Below are 13,284 nucleotides of genomic sequence, written 5' to 3'. Positions count from 1 at the left end.
CGCCTCGCCCTCCGGTAATAAACGCCTCAACATCCGGTAATAAACGCCTCAACATCCGGTAATAAACGCCTCGCCCTCCGGTAATAAACGCCTCGCCCTCCGGTAATAAACGCCTCAACATCCGGTAATAAACGCCTCGCCTTCTGGTAATAAACGCCTCGCCCTCCGGTAATAAACGCCTCAACATCCGGTAATAAACGCCTCGCCCTCCGGTAATAAACGCCTGACAGAAAACACAAGTTTTGTTTTTTCCCAGTTTTTTCCTTGCAGCCTGACAGAACGGCAGCGATTGTATCCTCAGACCCGCTCCCGGTACGCCCCTCACAATGCGGCTCTCAGTAGTCACAAACCGACGAATGAGGGAAAAATCTCATCCTGACAGAAACTAAAAGCGGCGGGAGAACTGCGCACAATGTCCTCCCGTTACCGGGGGCGCAGTCAGTGGGCGGCGCGGACCGGAGCTGTGAGAAACGGGCGCCACACACCGGCCCCGCTGCTCCCTCTGGTGGCCGCACAGGCTGTTACACTGAAAAACCCGGAGCTCCCGGCATTCCCCGCGCTCAGCCCAGCTGACCCTGTGACGTTATGTGATTGGCCAGAAAATCTGGACGCGCATGAAGGAAAGCGAAGAAGCCGGGTGAGTCCAAGTAGGGTAAAATGTACGGAGGCGACGGCGAGAGACCCCCATATGTAACGTGTGCACGGGACCCCCATATGTAACATCATGTACACCGGCCCCCCATATATGTAACATCATGTACACGGGACCCCCATATATGTAACATCATGTACACCGGACCCCTATATATGTAACGTGTGCACCGGCCCCCCATATATGTAACGTACACTGGACCCCCATATATGTAACGTGTGCACGGGACCCCATATATGTAACGTGTGCACTGGACCCCCATATATGTAACGTGTGCACGGGACCCCCATATATGTAACGTGTGCACGGGACCCCCATATATGTAACGTGTGCACGGGACCCCCATATATGTAACGTGTGCACGGGACCCCCATATATGTAACGTGTGCACGGGACCCCCATATATGTAACGTGTGCACGGGACCCCCATATATGTAACGTGTGCACGGGACCCCCATATATGTAACGTGTGCACGGGACCCCCATATATGTAACGTGTGCACCGGACCCCCATATATGTAACGTGTGCACGGGACCCCCATATATGTAACGTGTACACGGGACCCCCATATATGTAACCTGTGCACGGGACCCCCATATATGTAACATGTACACCGGACCCCCCTATATGTAACGTGTGCACGGGACCCCCATATATGTAACGTGTGCACGGGACCCCCATATATGTAACATGTACACCGGACCCCCATATGTAACCTCATGTACACCGGACCCCCATATATGTAACGTGTGCACGGGACCCCCATATATGTAACGTGTGCACGAGACCCCCATATATGTAACTTGTACACCGGACCCCCATATATGTAACATGTACACCGGACCCCCATATATGTAACATGTACACCGGACCCCCATATATGTAACATGTACACCGGACCCCCCTATATGTAACGTGTACACGGGACCCCCCTATATGTAACGTGTGCACGAGACCCCCATATATGTAACATGTACACCGGACCCCCATATGTAACATCATGTACACCGGACCCCCATATATGTAACGTGTGCACGGGACCCCCATATATGTAACGTGTGCACGAGACCCCCATATATGTAACATGTACACCGGACCCCCATATGTAACATCATGTACACCGGACCCCCATATATGTAACGTGTGCACGGGACCCCCATATATGTAACGTGTGCACGAGACCCCCATATATGTAACGTGTACACCGGACCCCCATATATGTAACGTGTACACCGGACCCCCATATATGTAACGTGTACACGGGACCCCCCTATATGTAACGTGTGCACGGGACCCCCATATATGTAACGTGTGCACGGGACCCCCATATATGTAACGTGTGCACGGGACCCCCATATATGTAACGTGTGCACGGGACCCCCATATATGTAACGTGTGCACGGGACCCCCATATATGTAACGTGTGCACGGGACCCCCATATATGTAACGTGTGCACGGGACCCCCATATATGTAACGTGTGCACGGGACCCCCATATATGTAACGTGTGCACGGGACCCCCATATATGTAACATGTGCACGGGACCCCCATATATGTAACGTGTGCACGGGACCCCCATATATGTAACCTGTGCACGGGACCCCCATATATAACGTGTACACGGGACCCCCCTATGTAACGTGTGCACGGGACCCCCATATATGTAACGTGTACACGGGACCCCCATATATGTAACGTGTGCACGGGACCCCCATATATGTAACATGTACACGGGACCCCCATATATGTAACATGTATATAGAACTCCCCCATATATAACGTGTGCACGGGACCCCTATATACGTAACGTGTATATAGAACTCCCCCATATATAACGTGTACACAGGACCCCTATATACGTAACGTGTATATAGAACCCCCTATGTGTAACGTGTGAATGGGGGCCCCCCATATATAACATGTGAACGGGACCCCTCCATCTGTAACATGTACACAGGACCCCCATATATGGAATGTGTGCACGGGACCCCCCATATGTAACATGTACACAGGACCCCCATATATGTAACGTGTTTACGGAACCCCCATACGTAATATGTGCATGGGACCCTCATGTGTAACGTGTGCACACACTGACCCCCGTACACTTATTCTACCCGAGGACACAGTACTGGGCGTCCCCTTCCTCCTCATGGTCAGTATTGGGGCCTCCCGTACACTTATTCTACCTGAGGACACAGTACTGGGCGTCCCCTTCCTCCTCATGGTCAGTATTGAGGCCTCCCGTATACTTATTATACCCGAGGACACAGTATTGGGCGTCCCCTTCCTCCCCAGGGTCAGTATTGGGGCCTCCCGTATACTTATTCTACCCGAGGACACAGTACTGGGCATCCCCTTCCTCCCCAGGGTCAGTATTGGGTCGTCCCGTATACTTTTTCTACCTGAGGACACAGTATTGGGCATCCCCTTCCACCCCAGGGTCAGTATTGGGGCCTCCCGTATACTTATTCTACCCGAGGACACAGTACTGAGCGTCCCCTTCCTCCCCAGGGTCAGTATTGGGGCCTCCCGTATACTTATTCTACCCGAGGACACAGTACTGGGCATCCCCTTCCTCCCCAGGGTCAGTATTGGGTCGTCCCGTATACTTTTTCTACCTGAGGACACAGTATTGGGCATCCCCTTCCACCCCAGGGTCAGTATTGGGGCCTCCCGTATACTTATTCTACCCGAGGACACAGTACTGAGCGTCCCCTTCCTCCCCAGGGTCAGTATTGGGTCCTCCCGTATACTTATTCTACCCGAGGACACAGTACTTGGCGTCCCCTTCCTCCCCAGGGTCAGTATTGGGGCCTCTCTGCTCCTGTGCGATGACAGCTGTGGTCGTTCTATGTCTGCTTCATGCCTCTCTTCCTCTTTCCTATCACTGACAGGGCGGACGCTCCTGACCATGTTGTGCTTGTGCCCCTTCATCGTCGTCCGGACCTCACTGCATCCTGTGCCGAGCTCCTGAACCAAACATGGCGGCGGAGTCTGGGGGCTCGTATGCACTCCCTAGAGCAGTCCTCGGAGGAGTTCCCTGTCTGTCTGGTGCTTATCGGGGCTCCACAGGGCCCTGTCCTGGGTCACGCCAGACTTTGTATGGTGGTGGGTCTCCCAAACAGCCTGTTTGTGGAGTCAGTGGTGGTCCACGCTAAACTACGTGGTAAAGGCTACGGACGGAAGCTAATGGAGGCTACTGAGAGGTACGCAAGAGAAAAAGGTTTCCGGAACATGTACCTGACTACTCACGACAAGCAGCACTTCTACCAGCACCTGGGGTATCGCTTGTCAGAGCCTGTGCACAACATGGGCCGTCTGAACAGCCTGCTGCCTGCCGCCATGATCCAAAGGATGACGGCCTCTAACACAAGCCTAGTGTCACACCACCACCCCATCTCCTCACCTGTATCTCCAGGTCCTCCACTCTCAACTCCAGCTCCTGATCTCTGCCGCATGCTTCCAGCACCACCTGCTCCTGATCTTTGCCCCATGTCTCCACCAGCACCTACTCCTAATCTCGGCTCCATGTCTCCACCACCACCTGCTCCTGATCTCGGCTCCATGTCTCCACCACCGCCTGCTCCTAATCTCGGCTCCATGTCTCCACCACCACCTGCTCCTGATCTCGGCTCCATGTCTCCACCACCACCTGCTCCTGATCTTGGCTCCATGTCTCCACCTGCTCCTGATCTCGGCTCCATGTCTCCACCCCCACCTGCTCCTGATCTCGGCTCCATGTCTCCACCCCCACCTGCTCCTGATCTCGGTTCCATGTCTCCACCACCACCTGCTCCTGATCTCGGCTCCATGTCTCCACCACCACCTGCTCCTGATCTCGGCTCCTTGTCTCCACCACCACCTGCTCCTGATCTCGGCTCCATGTCTCCACCACCACCTGCTCCTGATCTCGGCTCCATGTCTCCACCACCACCTGCTCCTGATCTCGGCTCCATGTCTCCACCACCACCTGCTCCTGATCTCGGCTCCATGTCTCCACCACCACCTGCTCCTGATCTCGGCTCCATGTCTCCACCACCACCTGCTCCTGATTTCGGCTCCATGTCTCCTTCACCTGCTCCAGACCTCTGCTCCACATCATCAACTGGTCCTGATCATTGTTCAATATCTCCGCTTTTGACACCTCTTCCTAACTTCTACTCCACATCTCCACCACCTCCTCCTGATCTGTGCTCCATATCTCCACCACTACCTCCTGACCTCTGCTACATTTCTCCACTACTGCCACCTCCTCCTGACCTTTGCTCCATGTCTTCATCATCTCCTCCTGACCGCTGCTCCACGTCTCTACCACTTGCTCCTCCTCCTGACCTCTGCTGCACTTCACCACCTGCTCCTGACCTCTGCTTTATGTCTCCACCTCCTCCTGACCTCTGCTCCACTTCACCACTTGCTCCTGACCTCTGCTCCACTTCTCCTCTACTACCTGCTTCTAACCTCTGCTCTGCATCTCCACCATCACCTGCTCCTGGACCGTGGTCCACACCTCCTCCAGACCTCGGCTTCGCTCCTCCAACATCACCACAGTCACCTGCTCATTATCTCTGCTTCGAGATTCCAACATCAACAACACTTCTTCCTGACCTCTGCTCCACACCTCGTTCACTGGCTCCTCCTGAAACCTCTTCCATGCCACCACCTCCTCCTGGACTCTGCTCTATGCTGCCTTCTGGACGGTCCTCCACGTCTCCACTACCTCCTTCTGGACCCTCCTCCATGCTGCCATCACCTCCTTTTGGACCGTCCTCCGTGCCTCCACGACCTCCTCCTGGACCCTGTTCCGTGCCTCCACGACCTCCTCCTGGACCCTGTTCCGTGCCGCCTCCACCACCTCCTCCTGGACTCTGCTCTGAGCCTCCACCACCACCTCCTCCTAGACTTGAGCCTCCACCTCCTCCTCCACCACCACCTCCTCCCACATCACATCCATCTCTTCCACCAGCAGATCAGAGAAGAATTGGATTTTCCTTGCAGACTCCGTACCGGGACTTCCGTGGGGATCCAATATTTTGGATGAAAAAGTGTATCTGATGTGTATCTTGAGGCGCGGCGGACCCTGCAGGTGAATATTCTGCAGACTCGCTTCCTGTGTTCCTTACCCTACGTTCCTGAAGATACAGGGGCGCGTCCTGCCCTATATACAGACGGTGTAAGCGTAGCCTGGAAAGGCTGAAAAGGCCGAAAACTTCTCAGTGCTGCATCTATAGCTCGAATCAAGTGCAGAGAAACTTTATAAACTTAAAGGGTGTAAAACGTTACCCCATATGCAGCAACATTTTCTGCATCTTCTGAGACGTCCTGTTAGTAATAAATCGGCTGCTTTGTGTCTCACCAAGAAGTAAGATTACGTCTTGATTTGTTCTAACTGCCCTATCGGAGCTGGGGGAGGGGAGGATTGATTGGGGGGAGGGTTGGACATTATTTTACGGATCCTATCTACCATATGTACTGTTTTAGCTTTTCTTGTACAAGGCTAATCTCATAGCTTATCTTCAGCTCTGCACACATCCAGAGTAGAGAAAAAACGAAGAAAAAAACGAAACAAAGTCCAAAAATGCAGTATGAATTATAATATTTATTAAAATATATATAATATAGTGTAACAGTGGGAAAAAATACCATAAAAAGCACAACACCAGGGACATGTAAATGGCAGCACTAAAAATAAGTTAAATATATAACCAGTGTAAGAACAACATATATGTGCATACCTGTGTCAATAAGCCATAGAATATATAGCAAGCAGATTTACCAAATGAATATTATAAAGTGCATGTGCAAATTTAATTAATTGGTGGCAAAAAGGAGACCGAATAGAGATGCTGATAATAAATATTGATGCAATCTATTGGCGCTAAATCCGGCCGGTATATAGTATAATAGTCATAGTGACCAGTGAGCTATAAAGCACCCAGCGGGCAAACAAACAAAAAAAAAAAAAAATCGGAGTAGAGGTCAAAAAGAAGCCACCTGGTATTACCTGCTGAATGGGATGAACGTCCCTGGGATGTGCCGAACCCCGACGCGCGTTTCGGCATCTGCCTTCGTCAGGGGGACACATCCAGAGCAGCAATCACACTTCTGATGGTTTATGGTGAGCTCCTGGGTTGCAGGACTGGCATTGTTGTGCTGCCCCTAGAGGTTCACGGTTTGGACAAAGCGTTGCTGCTCTGTATTCTGAAAGGGATCATTGGTCAATTTTTGAAAAGTCTTGAGATATTTGCTCAAATTGTGCAACTTTTTGGTGCTAAAAAGTCACAAGAAAAGTTAGACAAAATTTAAAGAGCATTTTTTAGTTTGTGCAAACTTCATGAATCATGTGCGACAGTTTGAAGAATTTGGTGCAAAAGTTCTCAAAAAACATGCGACAAAAAAGAAAAGTGACTTCAAAGAAACTGCAAATGATGAATTGGGAGTGTAACTTAGACAGCAAGATGACAGAACTCACCGGCTGCTCAAATTAAAGGGACCCATGATCAGGATTGTGCTCAGGGACTACAGACAGTGTCAGGTCGGCGCCGTTATACTGATTACACTGATACCTGTGATCAGGATTGTGCTCAGTGACTACAGACAGTGTCAGGTCGGCGCCGTTATACTGATTACACTGATACCTGTGATCAGGATTGTGCTCAGTGACTACAGACAGTGTCAGGTTGGCGCCGTTATACTGATTACACTGATACCTGTGATCAGGATTGTGCTCAGTGACTACAGACAGTGTCAGGTCGGCGCCGTTATACTGATTACACTGATACCTGTGATCACCGACCTGACACTGTAGTCACTGAGCACAATCCTGATCACAGGTATCAGTGTAAGGCCGGGGTCACACTGGCGTATCGCATCCGATGCGAGAACATCGGATGCGATATGCTAATGATACTCGGCTCCTGCTCGCAGCAGAGCAGGAGCCGAGTGTCATGCGTCTGTGCTCCCATTCTCTCGCACAGGGAGGATCAGAGCACAGCTGCGGAGGAGGTGGAGAAATGAATTTCTCCATCTCCTCCATTGCTGGGGTCCGCTTATGGTGCACATCACTCGGATGATATTCGAGTTGTGTTGTCTCACTCGCACCCATAGGCTTATATGGGTGCGAGTGAGCCGAGAGTTTTCCTCGCATGCTGCGATTGTCTCGGACCGAGAAAAACGGCCGACAAAAAGTCGGCTGCTGGGAGCGGCCCCATATGTTAACATTGGTCCGAATGCAATGCGATTTTTTTATTGCATTGCACTCGGCCGTTTTCAAAGCCAGTGTGACGCCGGCCTAAACAGTATAACGGCGCCGACCTGACACTGTAGTCAATGAGCACAATCCTGATCACAGGTATCAGTGTAATCAGTATAATGGCACCGACCTGACACTGTCTGTAGTCACTGAGCACAATCCTGATCACAGGTATCAGTGTAATCAGTATAACGGCGCCGACCTGACACTGTGTGTAGTCACTGAGCACAATCCTGATCACAGGTATCAGTGTAATCAGTATAACGGCACTGACCTGACACTGTCTGTAGTCACTGAGCACAATCCTGATCACAGGTATCAGTGTAATCAGTATAACGGTGCCGACCTGACACTGTCTGTAGTCACTGAGCACAATCCTGATCACAGGTATCAGTGTAATCAGTATAACGGCACTGACCTGACACTGTCTGTAGTCACTGAGCACAATCCTGATCACAGGTATCAGTGTAATCAGTATAATGGCACCGACCTGACACTGTCTGTAGTCACTGATCACAATCCTGATCACAGGTATCAGTGTAATCAGTATAACGGCACTGACCTGACACTGTCTGTAGTCACTGAGCACAATCCTGATCACAGGTATCAGTGTAATCAGTATAATGGCACCGACCTGACACTGTCTGTAGTCACTGAGCACAAGCCTGCTGACTGGTTCCCTTTAAAGACCCCCTAGTTTAACGATCAAGCACCACACTGTGTCATCTTTTTACAAAACTTTTTTTTTCCACAAAAACGAATCCTTATATTAAACCCAAGTGTAAAAACCCGATAATAGGAATGTGCGATAGTGTGAAGGGTTCGTCTTCGTATCTCGTCACATTGGGCGATGAAGCGTTTTACTCCTCTCCCTTTTAGCGGTCTGCGTGGTGTGATTGTGCTCGTGATTTCCGATGGCGCTGCTCTCTGGACGCTCCTCACCTGCTTATTGGGGAGGTAATAGGGAACAATGGCGTGGCGTCCCGAGAGGACGGGGACAGATCCTGCTGAGATCTCACCACGGCTGTCATTCTGGGTCTGGCGGTGTGCTTCGTAGGTCCACGGGGTGGTGGATGCTATCAGACCATTCATTCATCGCTCTGCAGTGTCCCTGCACCGTGAGGACCCCCGGACTTACTGAGACTCTTGTCTCTTGAATTCACGTTGCACAGAATCAGAGTCAAGCCTTTCAGTGAGTGCACGAAGCAGAGAGTCCTGGTGTCCTGCAAATGGCACAGAATAGACATTACTCCAAAATGATAACCTTACATCATGCCTTATAGTCACCTCCAGAGCTGCGCTCACTATTCTGCTATCACATTGTCTTATTCTCTAGTCACCTCCAGAGCTGCAGTCACTAATCTGCTGTTACATCATGCCTTATGCTCTAGTCACCTCCAGAGCTGCGCTCACTATTCTGCAGTTACATCGAGTCTTATCCTGCAATCACCTCCAGAGCTGCGTTCACTATTCTGCGGTTACATCGTGTCTTATCCTCCAGTCACCTCCAGAGCTGCAGTCACTATTCTGCGGTTACATCGAGTCTTATCCTCCAGTCACCTCCAGAGCTGCGGTCACTTCTGCTGTTACATCGTGTCTTATCCTGCAGTCACCTCCAGAGCTGCGGTCACTTCTGCTGTTACATCGTGTCTTTTCCTGCAGTCACCTCCAGAGCTGCGGTCACTCTGTTACATCGTGTCTTATCCTGCAGTCACCTCCAGAGCTGCGATCACTTTTCTGCTGTTACATCAGGTGTTATCCTGCAGTCACAATCTCTAGTTAAGTCATATGTTCTACACTGTTCACACCCAGAGCTGCAGTCATATTTCTGCAGATGGACACCCTCCAGGTTTAGCGCAGCAGTTACTGGAGATGTTGGTTATCCGTCCCACGTCCCTCCGTCTCCCATGCTGCGGTACAGTACACGACCAGCTGGAGCTCTGAGGTTCTTCAACTAGCAGAATTGTGAGTGCAGCTCTTACTGTGAGCGGAGCATGATCCCTCCGCCCAGACTACTCACCATAACTGTGCAGAACGTAGAGGATGAGGCTCATGTTCACAAGGGAAATGACAATGAGGAGAAGCAGGAGAGCGTCCGTACAGGGGGCTGCACATCTCCGGGGGGATGGGGGATCCGCGCGCGGAGATTTTGCTCTGTGTCCATCTAATATAAAGAGATGGCGCATGAGATGGGAGCGGAGAACCTCACCGAAGTGATGGAAATGAGTCTGTCAGAGAGAAAACGAACTAGATCTCAGACCTGACGAGGCCGGTGTACTTACTCTGGAAATCCAGGTCAGAACGGCTGCTGTGTAATCCTCACATTACAATGAACCGATTAGGTCGCGAAACCTTCACGTAGGATTATACGGCATTCTGGCACAGATCTCCACAGTAAGTACAGCAGCCTCACCAGGTCTAAGCGATCTATTTAATGTGGTTGTGTGTAGTCTCTCACCAGATCTGCTGGAACCTCAGTAATGGCGCACTAGGGATTTTTGCAGACAGAAATGTTCCCATTATTATTATTTTTTTTTATATAGCGCTAACATATTCCGCAGCGCTTTACAGGTTGCACACATTATCATCGCTGTCCCTGATGGGACTCACAATCTACATTCCCTATCAGTATGTCTTTGGAATGTGGGCGGAAACCGGAGAACCCAGAGGAAACCCACGCAAACACGGAGAGAACATACAAACTCTTTGCAGATGTTGTCCTTGGTGGGGTTTGAACCCAGGACTCCAGCGCTGCAAGGCTGCTGTGCTAACCACTGAGCCACCATACAGTGCTAACCACTGCGCCACCATACAGTGCTAACCACTGCGCCACCATACAGTGCTAACCACTGCGCCACCATACAGTGCTAACCACTGAGCCACCATACAGTGCTAACCACTGCGCCACCGTGCTTCCCATTCACGGACAGCAAGCAGTGCAAGAAAGAGGGCGATAACAGCAGCCGCCGGGCGGCGATATCAATCAACAACCAATCACAGCACAGCGTTCATACCTAAACTGCTGTGCTAAAGTGAGAGCCGCGCTGTGATTGGTTGCTATGAGTAACAAAGGAGCCACGTGCCATGCAGAAGTAGATGATGACCCTGCCTGCTGGGAGTTGTAGTCCTGCAGTACACCAGTAGCTGTTTGTGGTGGTACTTACCTTTCTCTTGTGGGGTCTCCGTGTCTGGGGGGACGCTGTGCAGGTCACTGATGGAGTCCACGGCCAGCAAACACACGTTACCCCGGGCAGCACTGGCAGCCGGTCGCAGGGCGCAGATGGGCACGTTAGCCATGAGACTGGCGACTGACGGTACCAAGATGGAGGAGCAGAGTGTCCGGGGAGCGCCGCCTGCAACATGGAGGCTATAAATAGCAGCCGAGGAACGTCCCCCACCGGATACATACCAGCCACCCACAGATGGCAGCGAGTACACGGTCCGCATCTGGGAAAGCTGGGTGACCTCTGGCCTGACAACCGCCAGCAGCAGAGCCCAGGATGTATTCCACCATAGCCGAGATATCTGCCACACAGAAGCCTGGAAAAGCTGAATGACATCCGCCCTCACCATCGCCAGCAGAGCCCAGGATATATCCCACCATAACAGGGACATCTGCCACACAGGAGCCCAGGAAATCTGCCACACAGGAGCCTGGGAAAGCTGGATGACATCCGCCCTCACCATCGCAGCCCAGGATATATCCCACCATAACAGGGACATCTGCCACACAGGAGCCTGGGAAAGCTGGATGACATCCGCCCTCACCACCGCCAGCAGAGCCCAGGACACCCGCCACACAGGAGCCTGGAAAAGCTGGATGACATCCGCCCTTACCACTGCCAGCAGAGCCCAGGACATCTGCCACACAGGAGCCTGGGAAAGCTGGATGACATCCGCCCTCACCACTACCATCAGAGCCCAGGACATCCGCCACACAGGAGCCTGGAAAAGCTGGATGACATCCGCCCTCACCATCGCCAGCAGAGCCCAAGATCTATCCCACCATAGCAGAGACATCTGCCACACAAGAGCCTAGGAAAGCTGGATGACATCCGCCCTCACCACCGCCAGCAGAGCCCAGGAAATCTGCCACACAGGAGCCTGGAAAAGCTGGATGACATCCATCCTCACCACTGCCAGCAGAGCCCAGGACATCCGCCACACAGGAGCCTGGAAAAGCTGGATGACATCCGCCCTCACCATCGCCAGCAGAGCCCAAAATCTATCCCACCATAGCAGAGACATCTGCCACACAAGAGCCTAGGAAAGCTGGATGACATCCGCCCTCACCACCGCCAGCAGAGCCCAGGAAATCTGCCACACAGGAGCCTGGAAAAGCTGGATGACATCCATCCTCACCACTGCCAGCAGAGCCCAGGACATCCGCCACACAGGAGCCTGGAAAAGCTGGATGACATCCGCCCTCACCATCGCCAGCAGAGCCCAAAATCTATCCCACCATAGCAGAGACATCTGCCACACAAGAGCCTAGGAAAGCTGGATGACATCCGCCCTCACCACCGCCAGCAGAGCCCAGGAAATCTGCCACACAGGAGTCTGGAAAAGCTGGATGACATCCATCCTCACCACTGCCAGCAGAGCCCAGGACATCCGCCACACAGGAGCCTGGTAAAGCTGGATGACATCTGCCCTGACCACTGGCAGCAAAATGAAACTTCAGAAACCGCACCACCTGCTGCTCATGGATTGTATCTGCTAATGCAACCCAGCTCCATGGAAGTGAATGGTGCAGGGCTGCAGTACCACACACAGCCCATGACCAGGGGTGGCGCTGTTTCTGCCTGCTAAGGCCTCTTTCCCAGGTCAGTGTCTCTGGTACCTGTGGTGAGTTTTCACACGTACTGAAGATACTTACACCTGTAGACCCTCTGTGCAGGTCAGTGAGTTTCCATGTACGATGTCTGGGCACGGAGCACAGAAGATCCCGCACACATGCACATGGGTGACATCAGTGGGACACGCACCGCCGCACGGGAATCAGTGGGACACGCACCGCCGCACGGGAATCAGTGGTCCGGTTTGCGATGTTCCTCGGCACCGGGTGCCTTAGACGGATCTCATCGTTCTCCCCTGCTCCGCCTGCGATCAGAGTGAACACGGCACAATGTTGAGAGTTATATTTAAGTGTAAAATTAAAAAAAAAAAAAAATACACATTATACTCACATTATCACCTAATCCCCTGAAGCCATTGTCCCCTGTAAACAAACAAAAATAAGAAACAATAATATCCCTCACATGTCTGAAGTTGAAATGTTACCTCTGGTCACGTCAGGTGATGGGACTACTACTTCCAGCAGCCTACGCTTGCTGTTACTGATAACAAACAGAAAAAAAAAACAGCATGCGGTCCTC

The 13,284-nt window shown here is 51.9% G+C and overlaps 2 protein-coding genes across 3 annotated transcripts in view; one reads left to right on the top strand and one right to left on the bottom strand.

Moving 5' to 3' along the window:
• Positions 1-287: 287 nt before the first annotated feature.
• Positions 288-6,020, top strand: NAA80 (N-alpha-acetyltransferase 80, NatH catalytic subunit). The gene is made up of 2 exons (XM_069736036.1): positions 288-637; positions 3,552-6,020. Exons 1-2 carry the CDS (start codon positions 615-617, stop codon positions 5,707-5,709), a joined length of 2,181 nt encoding a protein of 726 aa, XP_069592137.1. The 5' UTR covers positions 288-614; the 3' UTR covers positions 5,710-6,020.
• Positions 6,021-8,241: 2,221 nt separating this feature from the next.
• IFRD2 (interferon related developmental regulator 2) overlaps positions 8,242-13,284 on the bottom strand; it is a 31,729-nt gene continuing 26,686 nt past the window's right edge. Inside the window, exons 13-14 of one of the 2 annotated variants that reach the window (XM_069736037.1) lie at positions 9,927-10,070; positions 8,242-9,129 (exon numbers count right to left, since the gene is read on the bottom strand). In XM_069736037.1, coding sequence (XP_069592138.1) covers positions 9,963-10,070 — 108 coding nt within the window. In that variant the 3' untranslated portion in view covers positions 8,242-9,129; positions 9,927-9,962. The remainder of the gene's footprint in view (positions 9,130-9,926; positions 10,071-13,284) is intronic. The other variant, XM_069736039.1, reaches the window with a different exon arrangement.

This window comes from Ranitomeya imitator, chromosome 8 (genome assembly GCF_032444005.1).
Source record: "Ranitomeya imitator isolate aRanImi1 chromosome 8, aRanImi1.pri, whole genome shotgun sequence".
Lineage (NCBI taxonomy): Eukaryota > Metazoa > Chordata > Amphibia > Anura > Dendrobatidae > Ranitomeya > Ranitomeya imitator.
The sequence above is the reverse complement of the archived record's forward strand: the minus strand, read 5'-3'. Positions and strand labels throughout refer to the sequence as shown.